Here is a 20,354-nt window from a genome sequence, read left to right on the forward strand (position 1 = left end):
GCCACACAAATATTTACCCAGCCCCAAATTCTATACCAACTCTGAACTTCTATGCAGTTAGAATACTCTCTTCCCTTGCCATTCAGAAACAATGAAACTATTAAAAGAGATTTAACTCACGATGTTGTATTTCATGCTTTCACTATCGATTACATTTTTATGCTAAATTAACTTGGTCATCAAAGCCAATTTTTTCACTTCTTCAATTTGAACTCTCTTTTTTCAAGCTACTATAGCTATTAAGCAAATTCTGCAAAGTTTCATGGTACAAGATCAACAAGCAAAAATCAGCTTTGTTTCTATACAGCAGCAATGAACAACGCAAAGAGAAAATTAAGACTGCAGTTCCACTAACAGTGACCAAAACAACACTGGGAGCCAGACTGATACATGGTCCATTACTAATTGTGGAATTTTATGCAAATCATCTAATTACCCTTTGCCTCAGTTTCCTCATCTGAAAAATGGGAATAAGTCACCACTACTTACTTCTTTTTTTAGTTTGAATATCCATGTATATTTCACATATGTATTCCTATATATGTTTATATACTTTCATATACATGTGAATATACCCTAACAGCAATCAAATTCCTGCTCATACATTTTCATATATATTCAGTTATAGAATTGTAAACTTCAACTAAAACAAATTGCAAACACCCATCTCAAAAGAAAATATATACAAATTTATATCCATTTAAGTATTTTCATGTGTATTTTTACATATATTTTCAAATTGTATTCCTGTATACAGATAAAAATGTTCAATCCCTGAACTAACCCTATTTTTCTACCTTAGTCCTATACCAACCAATACACCTCAGAGAAATCTCTATACATATAAGCCATTTTACATGAATATATCTATTATTTGGGGATATAAATTCATAAATTCACATAAAACTCATAGATATTATATATATATATACTCATTTCCATAGGCATAACCCAGATTTCACAAGTAATATAATAATATTGCTTACCTTAAAAATACCCACAAAGTATATATACATAACTCTAATATATAATACTGCCTCTATAGTCATATTCATATTCATATATATTGATATATATATTCCAAAGGTAACCCATCCCCTAGACCAAAGTTGTAACTGAGAACTAAACCTAACCCTACCCATAATTGTGAGCCTTTTAAACAAAATTTATAAATATTACTTTGAATATTCATATATATTTTCACATATATTCTGTATATGTTTATATACATTCATATATATGCATATATATATACACATATGTATGTACCCTAACAGAAACCAAAATCCTACCCATATATTTTCATATATATTTTTTTCCAAAATTCTGAGTTATATTTTTCTTTTTTAAAAACAACAGCATTGAATCAAAAGAATTGTTCCTACTTCATTTTTTAAAAATGTGTCAGTATTTTACATTGTTAGATGTATAAACTTTATACAGAAGCACAACCCTATGATTTTAAATAAAAATGGGGAAGTGGCTTAAGGAACCAGGATTGGTTTGTCTAAGTCATTGCTTTTTAAAAATGGTTTCACTGTACATAATATATATGAAAGTGGCCTAAGAAATACTAGAAACATCTTTCAGAAGAATGTAGTTTGATATTTATTTAGTATAAAAAGTTTGTGCACAGTGTAACAAATACAGTTTTCACAAATCTGTTTGGGAAATGTGACTTTTTATTTGGGTTTCATACTATTAATTACTTCATCCATGAGTTTTTTTACTTCTTTGCGTCTTGTAACTGCACGGCTCATACAGTCCTGAAGTTTAGCTCCAGTGGGTCCACTTCCCCCTGGTTTATGAAGACAACAGAGTCTGCCTTCATCACCCATTACTATTGTTAAGGTTCCTGTTGCCAGATGTTCCTCCTCTCCAGTAGGGTCAACTATCAGCAAAGTGTCATCAAAAATGGCAAAGGAAGTAGCCACAGGGTGAGTTCTAATACTCAAATAACTTTTCTCCCTTAAATTAACTTCTGCTAAAGCAGTTTCTTCATTTATAGTAACTTCAGGCAACTGTACATTTTTTAAAGCCGCTAACAACACAAACATGCAGGCATCCAAAATGTTTCCATGTAGTCAAGGCAAATGAGATCACAGTGCAGAACCCAAGCAAGCTTTCCTGAAGAAATGCACGAGTCCTCTTTCTGAATTATCTGTGAATTTTCAATGACATCTGCAATGAACTGGCTAGCTACTTGGGCCTCTTCTCCAGGAGGTCCAGACCGAAATCTCGATGAACACAGGGGTGGTAGATCCACATTACGAACAACACATCCTTTATCAGGAGCATCTGATGGTGGTGCTGCAAATTCTGCTTTAACTCCACAAACTACTGTAGTATTTCCCAGCTTCACTGAAGCAGAACCATCTGCTGTACTAATTGAACCTATGTTGACAGTTGTGGTTCTGAATTCTCCAAGTTCTCTTCCATCAGGATGACAGTTTTCTTTCAGAATCTCCTGTAACACTCCATAGGTTCCACAGTTTTGAACCCGGCCGCCCTCTTCACGCTAGCGCGCCGGCGCCTGCGCCGACCTTCCTACTTTCATATATATTCATTTACATAATTATATCCTAGGTCTTACCAAAATTGTAAACATCCATCTCAAAAGAAAAATATCTATGTACAAATCCATATCCATTTAAATATTTTCATGTATATTTATATATATATATATATTCTTTTGTATTCATATATATGAATAAAAATGTTCAAACCCAGTATTATTGTGTTGTGGTCTATTTGATTCTTGAAGTTGAGAAGAGTTTGTTTGATGTACATAGATGCTCCATTGTTTGGAGCATAAATATTTATGATTGTTATGTCTTGATGTATAATTCCCTTAAGAAGTATGAAATGTCCTTCTTTGTCCCTTCTGATTAACTTTGGTTTGAAGTTCACTTTATCTCATATAAGGATGGAAATCCCTGCTTGTTTACTTCATCCACGTGAGTGATATGTTTTTTCCCATTCTTTCACCTTCACTCTGTGGATGTCTTTGCCTATGAGGTGAGTCTTGAAGAGAGCATATTGTGGGGTCTTGTTTTGTTTTACACACTTTGTTTTACACTGTTCCTTTAGAGTACTTTTTCCCTTCACTGGTTTTCATCTTTTATTTTTTCATTTCATCTTCATGGAATATTTTGTTGAGAATATTCTGAAGTACAAGCTTTCTGATTGCAAATTGTTTTAATTTTTGTTTATCATGGAAGGTTTTTATTTCATCTTCAAATCCGAAGCTTAATTTTGTTGGACATAGGATTTTTGGTTGGCATCCATTTTCTTTCAGAGCTTGGTATACGTTATTCCAGGACCTAACCCTCCTGGTTTTGAGTGTCTGGGTTGAGAAATCAACTGAGATCCATATTGGTTTCTGCCTATATGTAATCTGATATTTTTTTCTGACACCCTTTAAAATTCTATCCTTATTCTGTATGCTAGGGATTTTTATTATAATGTGCCTTGATGTGGGTCTGTTGTAATTTTGCACATTTGGAGTCCTATAAGCCTCTTGTATTTGATTTACCATTTTATTCTTTAGATTTGGGGAAATTTTCTAATACTATTTTATTGAAAAGACTGTGTATTCCTTTGGTTTGTATCTCCATGTCTTCATCTATCCCAAGAAATCTTAAATTTGAGCCAGGCATGGTGGAACATACCTGTAATTCCAACAGCTCTGGAGACTGAGGCAGGAGGATTGGGAGTTGAAAGCCAGCCTCAGCAAAAGTGAGGTGCTAAGCAACTCAGGGAGACCCCCATCTCTAAATATAATACAAAATAGGACTGGGGATGTGGTTCAGTGGTCAAGTGTCCCTGAGTTCAATCCCCAGTACCCAAAAAAGACAAAAACAAAAACAAATCTTAAATTTGTTCTTTTCATGTTATCCCATAATTCTTGGGAGTTCTATTCATGGTTTCTTAACATCTTCTCTTCGTGGTCAACTCTATTTTCAAGATTACATGTTTTGTCTTCATTGCCTGATGTTCTTTGCCTGTCTTCCAAATGATCTACTCTGTTGGTGATGCTTTCTATTGAATTTTTAATTTGGTTTATTGTTTCCTTCATTTCAAGGATTTCTGTTTGTCATTTTTTCAGAATCTCTATCTCTTTATTGAAGTGATCTTTCTCTACCTGCATTTGCTCTCTTACATCATCCTACTTTGCAGATCAGTTTAACTTCATACATTCTAAACTCCTTCTCTGACATTTCTTCCACTGTGATGTCGATGGATTTTGTTGTGGGAGTATCTTGGTTTGCTTGGGGCTATTTGTTTCCTTGCTTTTTCATGTTGTCTTTGTGTCTGCCCATCTAACGGTATGGATCCGAGGCAGTAAGAGTTTCTACCCTGTGGACTTATAGTGTCCCTGAAGGTTTCCAGTACCTCACTGTTTAGGGGGAGACAAATAATAACAAAAACCAATTCAAACAATTTACAGCACAAAGCCAAATAGTTCCTACTATGACATCTACACTGTTAAGTTATCAAAATAAACAGAAATGATATGATAAGTTATTACCTATAATAAAAACAACAAATTTGGAAAAGGGTTTACATTTTCAAATGGTGAATAGGGAAAGAATAGAAGTGATATAGGATGTGATGATTATGAGGGAGGAGGAGGAGAGGAGACGGAAGCAAAAGATTAAAGGAAGAGTGAAAGAGAAAACAATAGTAATTGCTTATTAGCAGAAGATAAGAATCAAGGGAAATAGGAGAAATATATATATATATATAAAGCAAAATTTTTTAATATAAAAATAAAAGGATACAAAACAAAACTAAAATATACTAATCAAACATCCTAGTTCACAAAAAAAAAAAAACTAATCCATGTAAAATAACTGGCTTCAAAAATGCTAGAGATGAGAAGAAAAAAACTAGGAAACTATATAAATGTTCACGTACCATAAAAGGTTGCAATTAAACATTAAAAAAGAATTTAAAAAAAGAAAGAAAGAAAAGAAAAAAATCTTGATGAAAAGTTAAAAAATTCTTTCCACTGGAATTCAAAATATTCTCAGCTTCTCTTGTCAGCAGTTTTAGGTAGGGACTTCTGGAGTGTGATCCAATTAGAACTTCTTGATCCGATGGATCCTTCTGTAATTCCACACTGTCTCGGCACCTCACTGAACCCCTCACAGAGCTCATCACCCTGGTTCTGGGTATACTTCAAAAATTGCTTTATCTCATAAAAGCAAAGGCCACCAAGCTGCTGCTGCTATGCTGTCTGGGTTCCCTGAGGCTCCAGGGAGGTGATATCAAGCTCTGAGGGCTCAGACTTACTTCCTCCACTAAAGACCCCAAGGATGGCCTGACCCAGTGTGTGCCCAACAGCAGAGCCCACAGCCACAGCTGTCATCTGGACCATCAGACCTGGCTGCTGGGCTGCAGCAGCAGGTGAGCCAACTGCAGATAGTAGGGCAGCTGCTGGTGACGAAGTGACTGGTGTTGGCCTGGGCACGGCTCTCATCTGAGGGGCCCAGCTCAGGGCAGGTCATGCAGAAAGTACAATTTCCGCTTTCACACAGCTTGGCTTCTGGAAGAGTTGAACTCTTGGGATTGGAGCTGTATTGATCAACCGCGTATTGACACAGTGGGTCCGCGACAGCTATTGGGTGAATGAGTAGATCGATCAAAATGAAAGAGTATGATGATTAGCTTTCATTAATGAAACACACATTTGTAAGGTACTGCACCCACCTCTTTAGGTAAGTAATTGTATCAAATTCTCACATTGATAGAATGAAGCAAAATTGTAACATGGGTGACTATCTTTGGGGGGTCCTTGTCCTTTTCCCCCAGGGTCCAAGACATAAGACTGATTCTTCCCACTGCCATACTCTCTCTCCCTCCCCAAACCTGGTGGTGTCGGGACCTTTAGACTAAATTAGTCTTAAATGATGAGCTCTGAAGAGACTTCAAGATGGTGCTCCAGGTAACCTAGGGCTTCAGGTAAGTAAGCACTTATCAATTAATGAGGGGACTTGCAGAACTGGGATTCTTGGTTTTCTTATATACAGGGAACCCTCATATTGTAGTAGAAATTTCCAACCAGAAAGGAGGAAAAGGGATTCTTCCACCCCTGCGGTTCCCCATGTGGAAAGAGGACTCTGGACCTCTTAGGAAACGATGACCCGTTTTGAGATAGGATGGTTTGCCAAACAGAGATGCATTGCTTAGATTCCCCTTGCAAGAAGAGAGTCGTGGCCTAGTTGTGAGGAGAGTGGTTAGCTGATGGCCTCCACTGTTAACTCACTCAGACCCACCTCCACTTTGGAACTGAGGTACTGGCCTTCTCAGGACAGCCCCAGCCAAAGACTGAACAAAACTGCAGTACAAGAGAGCCAAACATTTCTGCTTAAATCAGGACTCCCCTAACATGCTCCAGAGTTTTCCTGGGCTCACAGAGGCATTATTAGGTCTACCTCCAGCTACTTTCCTTCCCTAATTCTGCTTCCTCCCTGCTCCTCTCACAGGAGTTACTCCCCAGTACTCTTGGTATTCCTAGATCTGTCTCAGCATGTGTTTTTAGGGGACCCAACTGACCTAGGGGACGTCAATAGCTCCATGCATCTTTCTGTCACTGATGGGAACAGATATTTAGAACTGGTTTTGAGTCAGCACCACAGACTGTATAATCATCCTGGCCCCTAGGGGAACCAAGGAATACTTCCATTCTGGCACCGGAATGAAGTAAGCTTGTGTGTATTGCTATTCTTCTTGGCACTGAATATGCCTTGGCATCATGCAACGTGACTTGAATGTCCCCACCAGTTTTCTCAATGAGTGATTTGTTCAATTAAGAGTGTGATTGAGGACAAGGTCACTAAATCCATTTCCAATGAGCTAGTAGTTCATTTCAGTCAAGTTGCCTGGTTACAAATGGATTGTTACCTGGTAATATATGAACTCCATAAATCCCTCACCCACTGCTGGGTCAGTCATTAATTGGGTCAGTCATTTCTCAACTACCTGTAAACTGTCATCATTCCTTTGGGTCACTTATAAAATGCCCTATAGATGGTGTTGGTGGAGGAGTTTTAATATGGTTGGTGACCAAGTACTTTATTCAAAGTGATGAATGGAAGAGAACAGTTCTTGCTTTTTGCTAGGTAACCATCTTTTAAGTCCTTATTGGAAAAGCAATAACCCCCAAATCGTCCATCTATCCCTACACCCATCAAATGCTTGTTGACCAGGAGAAAGTCATTACTCACCTTTCACTTTATCAGACTCTCACAGTGACAATCACAGAACCATGTGTTAAAGAAATCTCCACGTAGTTTCGTAACTCTCAGGCAGTGACCTTTCAGTCTACAGCATTACTTATTCCTGTTCCTTCTGCATGACCCTCTTCCCTTCATATTAGAAACAAGGAGTTCTGATCTGTGACTGGATTCAATGAGAAGAGTGGTGTCTCTGTTATCAACAGACGTTGGTATGATTACTTAACCTTTCTGAGTCTTAGTTTATACCACAGTATAACAGGATAATAGCACTGACCATGCATTGCAATTATGAGGATTAAATGAAATAATATTTGTAAAGCACTTATCTAACTTTTCCTTGAATTCTTACTTTATTTCCAGCATCATAATATTATTTTTATATTTCTGGCCCCAGGACAGATGAAATTTGTACTGTTGCTTTTGTATTTTCCCATTGTAACTATTTGTCTTTGAACAAGGACTCTGACATAATGTTAAGATTGGAGCTCCCTCAGTAAATACAACTTTGAACAAGATCATTCTTCAAGTACTGGAGGGTTTCAAGTTTGTTGAAGTCTAAAGGCCTCAAACATAAAACTAACTGAGGCAACTTGACTGTTAACATGGCAGTTTGGATTTAGGTGCCAATGTTTTGCTTATATGAGGTTGTGACGGCTTTTTTCTTGTAATCTTTACATTTTTTAAATTAGCAAGTAAGAATTGTATATTATGACAAACAACATGATATTTTGATATGTGTACATTATGGAATTCAGCTCTGGAATGACTCTTGACAAGAGTCAGGCTCATACTTAGTTGGACCCATGAAAGAGAAGTTCTGAAGACTACCTCTCTGCGGCGGTGACAGACAATGGTATGTGCATCTGTCCCTCTGCTATTGCTGAACCAACTGAGTGTTCATCAGAGTGCTGATCTTCACATGGCTGAAGGAAGGAATGCATGTTCCTGGGGCTTACATCTTGGCAGAAAAACTCAAATCCCATCCCTCACCTCCTGCCAGGAGCACAGACTCATTCCTTCCCAGGGACCACCCACATCCCTCTCTGATGGATGAGGAGAGAGCCAGAGTCCTCCGAGGTTATTTGTGAATCCGTATTCCTTAGGCTCTGCTCACCTTCTGGCTCTGTACCAGGAGTTGGGTGGTCAGTGTTTAATTAGATCCAGTCATGTTTTACCTTTGCTTCCCTTTTTCCTCTTTATTACTATAGGCTTCTCTGTTTTCCTATACCTTTTTAAATTTTCACTTTCTATCTTGTAGTTAGATCGTTTCCAAATCACTCCCCCGCCACACACACTGGCCTGGAACTTCTTGAGGGCACAGCTCCCACCTTGTTTATCACTTCAGTGCTCGAAGTGCCTGGCATGGGCCTATCTTCAGGCAGACTTTTGATAGTGGAAGTTGAATTAGGTTGAATTTAATTTTTTTAAATAATGTTAGTGCATTTTTTATACCTTCATTTTAGTTATTTATTTATATGTGGTACTGAGGATTGAACCCAATGCCTCACACATGCCAGGCAAATGCTCTACCATTGAGTTATAGCACCATTCCAGAATTTAATTATTTTAAAGATATCTTCTAGTAGCATCACCCGAAGCAGATTGCTACACCATAGACAAAGTTACTGTACAGTCAAATGCTGTACCCTTACATCTTACATTCTAACAATAGATATATTCCCTATAGATGTATGGCCCTCTGAACTTTTAGAAATTAAATCTTGGTTCCAGGCAACTTACACTGTCATCTGGGAGATGCTAACGTTAGTGTTCATTCTATTTGATCATCCTTCCTCATCTCCCTCTGCAACACAGAACTCAGCATTTCATTTGATTGTAATATTTATTGATAACTCTTAGGTTTGGATATGATACCTTACCCTCACCAAAAATAAACTCCTGTTAATCAGTCCATCCTAGTCTGAATGGACTGACTGGGTGGTAACTATAGGCAGGAGGGTGTGACTGGAGGAGGCAGGTCACTAGGGGTACCCTGGAAGCACCCCTTTCTTTTCCTCTCTGCTTCCTGATCCTGCCATGAACTGAGCAGTTTTCCTCTGTAGGGCCCTTCCCCCATGATGTGCTGCCTCATCTTGGACCCAGAGCAATATACTTGGCCATCTATAGACTGAGACCTCTGAAACCATGAGCCCCAATAAACTTTTCTTCCTCTTAGTTGTTCTTGTTGGGTGTTTTGGTCACAGCAATGCAAAAGCTGACTAAAACTTATGAGAATGTTTTCAGATCATTAATCCACAATTCCTACCACACATATTCAAATGCAGTACTGGAGTATCATTTAAGGGAATCTTATTGCAAAGCATTGCTCCTGATGAATTGAACATTAGCTCAGCTTTGGTTTTGTCTTGGTTTCACCAAGCTCCTAACTGGGTTGCATCATTTTCAGATCATTAATTCACAATTCCTACCACACATATTCAAACGCACTACTGGAGTATCATTTAAGGGAATCTTATTGCAAAGCATTGCTCCTGATGAATTGAACATTAGCTCAGCTTTGGTTTTGTCTTGGTTTCACCAAGCTCCTAACTGGGTTGCATCACAATATGGTATTTTTGCAGCCTTGACCTTGCTGTCTCAGTGTCTTCGGGCTGTCCTGACAATGCTTAAGCCAATCAACAAAAACTGTGGTAGATTTGAAATGGAAATGAATAGCCTGAATGGAGAATGGTCAACTCAGGTCTTAATGGATGAGATCATCTCCACCACAGGCCCCTGACCATAGACTTCCATCCTAAGCTCTCTCTCTACTCCTGTGGCCAATAATACAAATTAGGAGTCACTACCTGATAGTAACATTCCTATTAACAAAATAATTTTCTAGAAATTTCTTTCTAGTCACAAGAATCCTTAGTGCTTTAAAAATAGGTTTTTGTGAATAAACATTCCACAGGCAACAGACACTGTCTCAGGTGCTACAAAGGCATAAAGGGGAACAGGAAAAATGATCCCACCTTCAGAAGGGAGTTTGCCTTCTCATAGAGAATAAAACAGAAACAGAGGGTTACAGAATGGCGCTGCAGGAGAGCAGAGTTAGGAGTGGCGGGGAGATGATCAGAGACAGCGTAAGCAGCAGCGTCTGCAGCAGGGGCAGCCAGCTCTCCACGCAGCCTTGGAAACCTGGAAGAGTGGGGTTCACTTCAAAAACCTGTTGGCTCCCAGTTGCTGTCTATTCTGGCAGAGAACAATGGAAATAAACTACACAGCCTCTGCCACCATTTGCCAAGTTCAGTCTTTCCATCTCAGGGCCAGAAAAACACACAGCCGCCTGTGCTGACTGAAGTTACGTAGGCTTCAAAATTCCAGTGAGTGGATATGAGTGGAGCCCAAACTAGGAATGGTCACACAAGGGACTGGGGTGATTTGGTTTTGGAGGGGAAAGGGGATTTGACTTTTAAACTAGCCCACAGGTAAAAAGACGCAGCTACCAGGTTTGCTGCCTTGTGCCACCTTCTCTCAGGATGCCAGCCTCTTTCTGTTTGGGGGGCCCACTAGCATGGGGCAGGGATGAGCCAGAACTTTTAACAACCCAGCTGGCAGTGCAGAATCTACTTCACAATCATTCTCTCACTTGGACTGCTGTTCCCACCTGCCCTCCACATCTCTACACCCCCCTAACATTCAAAACCTGCCCCAAGCCCCACCTTTCCCAGCAAGTATGCTCTGACCCCACCAGCTGGGCCCAGGCCAAATGCCCTGCTGGGGGTTCTGGGGGTTCCACTGGACCCCTGTGGTAATCCGTCAGGAATGATCGTCCTTATTAAGAGGAAATGCAGGCTCGGTGAGGCTGAATTCTTTCTTATGGCTTCAGTATGGCAGAGAGGGGATTGAAGCCCAGGTCTGCGTGACTCCGGAGCCTGGGCTCAGAAGCCTCTTCTGTATGAGGCCACCTCCCCAACTTCACCCTGTATGACAGTTAGGACTTGGGGTCACTCTGTGGGGTTGTTTCCTGTGCTCGTAGAATTAAGCACATGATAACGCAAAGCACTTCTTCAGCTTTATTGAGGGTTCTCTGAAGGAAAAGATCTACCTAGTGCTTCCATTCTCACGTGGACCTGTGGCATAGACTTACTCAGGATTAGATACTTGTTAATTTACTGTGGGGAGACAGGGGGCTGCAGTGAATTCAGAGAACAAGGAAAAGGAATTTAAAAGTTCTCAATATAAGACACCAAACTTTAAGGCATGGGTTTATTCAACCCTATTTTAACGCTTGTGATAGACAAAGATGCAGCATCTTTGGTAGAGAGAGTTCCGTTGTTTCCAAAGTTTGTAAAAAAAAAAAAAAAAAAAAAAAAAAAAGTGAGTAATTCATCTAATTCCACGTCCCATGTGAGTAGTAAAGCAGAGATTCTTCACACATTTCAGTTCCCAATTATACCCTTTTTCTACCACATGTAATTAGCTTTCTGATTTCAACAAGCCAGACCCACAGTTAAATCTGTTTTCAAACGGAAGTTCTTTAGAGCATCCATAACTTTTCATGAGAACTTGTTTTAAGAAATGAAAGGTGAAAAGGTGGGTCCATTCCAAGTTTTCTGAGGATTCTCCACACTGCTTTCCAGAGTGGCTGCACCAATTTGCAACTCTGCCAGCAATGTAAAAGTGTGCCTTTTCCCCCACATCCAGGCCAACATCTATTATTGTTTGTGTTTTTGATAATAGCCATTCTAATTGGAGTAAGATGAAATCCTAGAGTTGTTTTAATTTGCATTTCTCTAATTACTAGAGATGTTTAACACTTTTTCATATATTTATTAATCACCTGTATATCTTCTTCGGTAAAGTGTCTGTCCATTTCCTTGGCCCATTTATTGATTGGTTTCCTTGTATTTTTGGTGTGAAGTTTTGAATGGATAAAGAAACCGTGGTATATATACACAATGGAATACTACTCAGTCATAAAGAAGAATAATATTATGGCATTTGCAGAGAAATAGATGGAATTGGATAATATCAAGAATATCATGCTAGGTGAAATAAGTCAATCCCAAAAAACCAAAGGCTGAATATTTTCCCTAATAAGTGGATGATGATATATAATGGGGGTGAGGGATGGGGTGAGAGAATGGAGGAACTTTAGATTATGTAGAAGGAAATGAGAGAGAGTGGGGGTATGAAAAATGGTGGACTGAGACAGACATCATTACACTATGTACATGTATGATTACACGAATGGTGTGAACCTACATTGTGCACAACTGTAGAAACGAAATGATGTACCCCACTTGTGTACCATGAATCAAAATGCAGTCTGTCAAAATTAAAAAAATTTTTTAAAAAGGAAATGAAATGTCACTAAGTAAATCTAAAAGAGGAGGGACTGCCAGTTTTCAAAAGGGCAGGAACAATCCTTGGCTTCGCACCAGTGAATGAAAGACCTTTCCAAGGAGAGGGAGGAGAAAAGTGGAGGCCCCTGGACAAAACCAACCAACCAACCAACCAACCAACCCCAATGGATATAAAGACAGAGGAGCTGAGAGTGGAAGTGAAGCTGCTGTTGGGAAAGTCTCCCCCCAGTGACCGTGAAGAGACAGTTTTATTCTCTACCAAGATGAAGCTCCTGCTGCTGTGTCTGGGACTGGCCCTAATCTGTGCGCACACGGAAGGAACCCATGATGTTGTGACAAGCAACTTTGATCCGTCAAAGGTAAAGCCGTGGAGCATTACAACTTTTGACTTTGACGGGCGGCATGTTAAAAGGAGCAGGTTCAGACCTGAACTAAGAGAAATTGCACCATATTAAAATAGGACGGAGCTGGGGACTTCCATTTTCACTGAAGGGACAGCGGGAATGGTCCTAGGTGTGGTGCCAATGGATCTGAGTTCAAATTCCGTCTTCTCCTCATGATTCCTGCCCCACAGGCCAAGAGTTCAAGGAGAAAAGTGTCCGTGTGGTATCCCTCTCCTATTTGCTCACTTAATCCTTTCTCTTATTTATTGCAGTATTCAGGGGAGTGGTATTCCATTCTCTTGGCCTCTGATCACAAGGAAAAGATAGAAGAAACGGTAGCATGAGAGTTTTTGTGGATTACATCCACACCTTGCAGAACTCTTCCTTAAGCTTCAAATTCCATATGATGTAAGTGTGGCTTTTTTAGGTGGGAAGGGGAAAGTGAAAGACTAGGTATGGTCTTAAACCTAAACACACACACACACACACACACACACACTATATGTATGCACACATACAAACTCACGTGTGAAGACATGTACACAAACATACTGAGTCTGTATCTAAAATCACATCCCAGGCTGGGGTCATGGCCCAGTGGTACAGCACTTGCCTGGCATGTGTGAGGCACTGGGTTTGATTCTCAGCATCACATATAAATAAATAAAATAAAGGTCCATTGACAATTAAAAAAAAATTTTTTTTAAATGCCACAGTCCCTCATCTGACAGTGACCCAGGCCTTGATGGACCTGGGGCTTTTCTACATTCATAGATAAGAGTTGGTTACAGGAGTAAGTTTATTAGGATTGGGGAGTATGGAGGGCAGAGGGGTATCAGAATCATAGTTAGCATGACAATGTAGAATAGTTTCAGAGCCTGGAATTTGGAATCAACAGACTGAATCAGATTCTTACTAGCTATTGACCAAGAAAATCCATCCCTTGCCAGACACGGGGGTGTACACCTTTAATCCCAGTGACTTAGGAGGTTGAGGCAGGAGGAGCGTGAGTTCAAAGCCAGCCTCCACAACTTAGCAAGGCCCTAAGCAACTCAGTGAGACTCTGTCTCTAAGTAAAATGTAAAAAAGGGCTGCAGATGTGGCTCAGTGGTTAAGCGCCCTGGGTTCAATCCCCAGTATCTCCCACCCAAAATAATCCATCACTTCCCACCTTAATTTTCTCATGGACAAAAGCTAGTGATAAAAATTCTCCATCTTGGTTCAGGTGATGATCATAAAGAACTTGGTTGAGAGGTCAGCAATTAGTGCATATTTAGCTAATGATCTTGACAAGTGGCTGTGGTGTATTAGTAGTAACAGTGGGAAATAGTAGTGGTAGTAATAACAATGACAAGCAGTGCCAGCAGCTATTTAAGTCATTTGCCAAGTATCAAAGTAGTGAAGTAATTACGAATAAAAGCCATTTGGTAATTGTACAAAAAATATCAGAAGTTAAATGGAATCAGAAACTCAGTTATAGGTAGATAACGAGGAAACCAGCCTCATCAATATCTCTTGGGCACCAACTCATTCTTTTTTACAGTATAAATGGAGAGTGTACTGAAATTGTGTTTGTTTGTGACAAAACAGAAGAGGATGGTGTATATTCTGTTGAATGTAAGTATACCCAAAGTGGTCCTTCTAAATTATATTTCCAACTGCAAGGAATTTACTGAACTCCAATATCATCAGAATATTTATCAATAACTGATCAATACTTACGTAAGTAACATAATAGGGCTCATCTAATAGCCGATATCCTGTATATAGGAGAAACTTTTGTGCAAAAGCCAATGCCTAATTTATAATACCATCAAATAATACCATTCTTCTGCAACAAAGATAGCTGGCAGGAGGGAAAAAGGTAAATTGGGTAGGATAGCCTCTCATTTCCCGCCATCTGTGTGATTGTGCCTGGTGGTCATTGCCACACGTATTATCCAGGATGTAGCACCAAATATGTACTGCCAGTGGGCTCACTGGGAAGACAGGCACAGTACTGACAGGGTGGCTGAGGGAGGTGGACAGGGCTCAGGAAGGATGATAGACGGTGAGTTGCTGCTGTGACTAAATTTTTCTACACTTGTGGTCTATTTACCAGTATCCTTTTTAGATGTCACTTCCTGAAGCCCAGGGAGATGCACATAGAAGGCATTAGACATTGTCACTGTCTCTTCCAGAAGATACACTTGTGTTTGTTTCATGGGAAAGAATAGGTTTCCATTGCTTCCCAGAATCACATAAGTTCTGAGCTGTGTTGTTTCCTCCACAGATGACGGACATAATACATTTAGAGTACTTGAAACGGACTATGATGACTATATTATTTTTCATCTCATAAATGAAAATAATGGGGATACACTCCAAATGATGGAGCTCTACGGTAGAGTATTTTCATACCGACACTCATCTTGGGTGGGGGGAAAGGGAAGGAAGGCACCCTAGACACAGAATGATCTCCCTGAGGTCATCCTGGGCCATCTCTTCTCCACTGAAGACAGATACTTACCTTTGGTAATCCCTCGGGCTCAGTGATGGGACAATGAGGAAACCTCTCATTTGGCCAAGAAGATATCTTATCGATGTCAAATTCAGAACAGGTTATTTACCACCCCAAGTCTCCTGAGCCCACAACTGTCACCATCCATTTTCCCATCCTTCTGGAGCTCCTCTATTAACAAGACCTATGACACAGCAGTTATGTCACTCTTCCCACAGGTCGAACACCAGACTTGACATCAGAACTCAAGCACAAATTCGTGAAACTTTGTCAAAAATATGGAATTGTTAAGGAAAACGTATTGGACCTGACCACAGTTGGTAAGTTTAGCTATCAGGCTTTCTCCTTCTGAACTTCATGTCCGAAGAGAAAAATCCAAGGGAAGGTAATGAGCCTCCTTTGTCCCAACCTGGAGAATCGTCTGGTTTCTCTTGGGGAAATATAATGGGGCAGGTGTCTATCTGAATGTGTTCTGTTCTGCTTCTGCAGACCGCTGTATCCAGTCCCGAGATGGAGGAGAGCCCTAAGTCTCCAGGTAAATGATCTCTGACCCCTGTGCAGAAGGGGTGGACCAGAGACCAGTGCCTTCCAACACATTAGGGATTTGTGCCCAAAGATTGCAATAAGAAAATAACATAGAGGGGTGTCCGTATTCTCTATAAGCCCACTGGAATGACATATCTGGTGCTCCACGCTGGGCAATGTGCTGTGGCAATGGCCACCAGGCATAATCACACAGATGGCGGGGAATGAGAAGCTATCCTACCCAATTTACTTCCCCTCTGTGCCCCCCTTCCCCACCAATTATCTTTGTTGCAGAAGGATCAAATTGTATAAAATTTGGAGTTATACAATCTTGGTTCAGCACCTAGGCTTACCATGAGATTTTTTTTTTGATGTTTCTTAATAGTATCACACATTTCATCAACCAGACATTAAAATTGGACACATAGAACTGTGTCATTTGGAGACAGAGTGGTGATGGATCTGTACCAAGCAACAAGAATAAATAGCACTTGCCAAAATTTTTCAGTACAGCATGTTGTATTTTTCACGGAAATAGGGGAGCATAAATACTTCCACTTGTGGATCTGCTTGAAATTTTTTTTTAGTCAAATAGATTTTATTTATGTATTTATTTTTATTGTAAACAAATGGGATACATGTTGTTTCTCTGTTTGTACATGGAGTCAAGGCATACCATTTGTGTAATCATAAATTTACATAGGGTAATGTTGTTTGATTCATTTTGTTATTTTTTCCCTTCCCCCCCCCCCCCCCCCCCCCTCTTTTCCCTCTATACAGTCCTTCCTTCCTTCATTCTTACCACCCTCCTTAATCCTAATCCTAAGCCTAACCCTAACCCTAATGCTAACCCCTCCCACCCCCCACCATGAGCTTTTGAGCAAGTGCCCTAAGCAACCACAAAAGAAGCAGTGATGTGCACCTTACAGAGTGACTGTGTGCATGTAATGCAGGTGGAAAAGGCTCAGTTACTGATGATGTGCTAAAGGCCATTAGGACTTGAAGTTTGAAATGGAAAAAGAATAGTAGGATGTGAGTATGAAACCCATATAAATATGAATCTATGCTTGTGGTCCATCTTCCAAGCCCAGGAAGCCATCTCACCCACCAATTTAGGATACAAATATCTTCTTTGACTCCTCACATCTTTGACTTCTCATTTGGAATGGAACTGACTGACCTTCCTATTGTCCTCTGACCTGGAGAAAAGACCCCAAGTTTCCTCATCTCTCTCCACCTTAGATGTATTAGGAAGCTTCCTTCGGATAATGCACGTGAAAATCTTGGTAACTTGCTTAAAGTAAGCATTTACTAAAATATAGCTATGACCTTTGTCACTATTACTCAATTTTTCAAAAATTCTTCAAAACTTCTTACATTAAAAGTGGTGAAGGATGAGATTGTAGCTCAGTGGTAGAGCGCTTGCCTAGCACACCTGAGGCACTGGGTTCAATTCTCAGCACCACATAAAGATAAATAAATAAGGTACTGTGTCGAAAAAAATTTTTAAATGGTGAGAACAAGCCTAGATTCCTTCATTACTTCCTTTCTAATTTTCATAGATTCAGTTAGGGAAAGGTTAAAATGACATCAGCAATAGAAAAAAAAAAAATGTCAGTCTAGGCCATGGCCTTCCTCTCCCTAGTCTGGTACATAAGATAAGTTAGAATTCAGGGTTGGGGCTATTTTTTCACCATTTTTCTCTGTGATGGAATTTCCTTTTGTCCTCGCTTCAATCCCAGGAATGACTGATAGGTTTCTGTTCTCTTCAGTGCAGAGAGAGCGCCCTCACTGGGCTCCAGCATCATCTCCATCCTCATTCCTACGCCATCTTATGACAAGTTCTGTGACCTGGTTTCCATCACTATCAAATGTGAAGGTATCATCCTCTAGCTCCAGGATCTTCCCTGATCGCTGAGGAAGAGCCATCAATTCACCAAGAATCAAAGGCTTTCTCTAACTTCTGTCTTTGCCACCCCAGGGCAACTCTACATGAATAAGGTCTTTCTCCACCCATTCAATAAATGATCAGCCTTGTAGTCATGTAACTTGTCTTTGTTCTGGGAGAATGTGAGGCCGAAGTGAGTGGACCAGAGGACTTCCTGGTCCCTGCACCAGTAATCCTCGGATGCCATCCTAAGTCCCCTGGAGGCCGCTTGCCCTTTAGCTGCATAATTTTTAGTGACCCCAGAAGACCATTGTGCATACTGTAAGAATATAAGACTCGCTGCGTAGTTTCTCCCTCCTAGAATTCTCTTTTTCAATGGGGCACTGAGAGCGCACTGCTGTGACTGACACCAGCTCAATGTGGTTTGTGACATGCCTTGTGCAAAAAAGGATGGCCCAGTCATCACGGGCAAGACGGCTAATGAGGGAAGACGTCTACACATGGGAAGCTCCCTATAGCTTTCAGATCAGAAGACTAAGTTAGATTCAGGCTTATTCCTCTTTAATCAAGTACTTGGTCTGGTTGCCGAAATATGACAAAGGCTTTGTAGAAAGCTGGCCAGTTATACTGGGATCTCACTCTTTCTTTCTCTCTCTTTCCTCCTTTTGAAGTGGGTTTCATTATGTTGTCCAGGCTAGCCTCAAAGTCCCACACCCAAGCAATCCTCCTGCCTCAGCCTCCTCAGTACAGGTGCAGGCCACCACATCTGGTTTGTCATTCCTTAATGATGGCATTTAAGGGACAGAAAAGCTGAGGCCCAGACTGCATGTTCCAATCTGTCCCAGAGAATACTTAGCAAATTTTAAATAACCATAACAACCAAGGGCCACACTGATGATGGGAGATGGCTGGTCAATGCCATGTGCCAGGAAACTACAGCCCAGAGAAAGTCATGAAAAGTCCCTCAGCTCTTCCCAGATCAAGAAGGCTCACACTGAAACCCACCCCTCAGCTCCAAATATTTTGTGCAAATGAGGCATGAAATATTAAGAACACTCAAAGGCAAGGAGGAAATGTCTTTGGATTGGAAGCAGAGCAATCCCTTTCTAAGAAAAGGGGAAGCCAAATGGGAACAAGGACAGTACACAGGGGAGAGCGGTGCCATCCTCCGGGAGCTGAGGACAGAACTGAATCAAAGATACAGGGCCGGGGGCAAGTGTCTCACACACACACACACACACACACACACACGCACGCACACGGCCAGGCAAGGGTTAGTGCAGGCTGAAGAGGAGCAGGAGCTGAGCCAGAGGTTTTGAGGACAGCTCCTCTGCCCTACCTGGAGTCACAGAAAGAAACTGTTGGCCTGCAGTTGCAGAAGGGACAACATCCAAACTCTAGAAAAGAAAAAGCACCCCTTAATCTCCTGGGACTGGCCTGACTCCTACCTTTAGGCTTCGGTGTTTCCACAGCTGGCCTGATGCTCATGGTGAGGCTCTGCAGGTAAAAAACCTCATAAAACATCAACATTAGATAAGCTCGTTCTGAGATCATAAAAACAAAATCATTTGCAATCCACTAACGTGGCTCTCTCAGATAAATGAGTCACAGTTACTTCTCTACCAATTGCCAATTTATGTCTGTCTGTCTGCATTTCTTGAACACAAACTTTATTGAGCTATCCAATCATCAATTGCCCCTGCTTTTTGACAGCACCCAACTTGCTGCTTCCTCTGGACCTCCCCAAATCCTACAGTAGGTTCTTGCTATTTCTCCTTCTGGGATGCCCAGGTCACCTTTGTTGAGGGTTCTTTCTAGCTGCAATAGTAAATCCAACTTCTTGACTTACAGATGTGTTCCTAGAGGTCTTTGGTGGAAGGGTATTAACATTTTTAGGACAAGAACCAGGCCCACTCCATGCAGGGGAAGCCAAACTAAATCACAAATGCAAGGCTTGGTTTGAGATGATTGTACCCATCAGGGGCCAGAACACAGCAGGCCTTCAAGGATTTGGCCAGAGAAATTGAAAGGCTGGAACTGCCATTTAAGCTAGTCTTTGGAGGAAAAGACTTAGTGCAGAAAGATAAATTCCTCTGTTGAACATACCATTAGATTATCTAGGTAGGCTGCTATAAAAAAAGAGATGCAACTGTAATCCAGGATGGTTTAATGAAGATGGAATTAATTTCTCTCTCACATGAACAATCTGAAATGGATTTTTTTTTTTTTTTTGCAGTACTGGGGATTGAACTCAGGGCCCTGTGCTTGCAAGGCAAGCACTCTACCAGCTGAGCTATCTCCCCAGCCCTGAAATGGATATTCTTGCAGTCATTCGGGAACCCAGTTCTTTCTATATACTACTCCCTAGGACCGTGTCTTCATCTGCATGGTGAAAGCTGAGTTGTAGAGGCAAGCAAAAATAGACGGTAGGGGAAGCATGGTCTTCTCTCCGCTCTGCTCTGGCTCCTGCCTCTGGGAGGTTCTTCCACGTGCGTTATCCTC

General features: G+C 40.7%; 1 protein-coding gene and 1 pseudogene across 1 annotated transcript; one reads left to right on the forward strand and one right to left on the reverse strand.

Moving 5' to 3' along the window:
- Positions 1–1,662: 1,662 nt before the first annotated feature.
- On the reverse strand, positions 1,663–8,227 carry LOC124964053 (exosome complex component RRP43-like; annotated as a pseudogene).
- A 4,592-nt stretch (positions 8,228–12,819) lies between these two features.
- Positions 12,820–15,966, forward strand: LOC124964054 (major urinary protein 4-like). Its single transcript, XM_047523985.1, is given in 7 exon segments — positions 12,820–12,915; positions 13,212–13,269; positions 13,272–13,347; positions 14,483–14,556; positions 15,212–15,322; positions 15,658–15,759; positions 15,929–15,966. Coding segments are annotated over 7 exon segments (555 nt in total).
- The last annotated feature ends 4,388 nt before the right edge of the window (positions 15,967–20,354 follow it).

The sequence above is a fragment of the Sciurus carolinensis genome, chromosome 14 (assembly GCF_902686445.1).
Source record: "Sciurus carolinensis chromosome 14, mSciCar1.2, whole genome shotgun sequence".
Classification (NCBI taxonomy): Eukaryota; Metazoa; Chordata; class Mammalia; order Rodentia; family Sciuridae; genus Sciurus; species Sciurus carolinensis.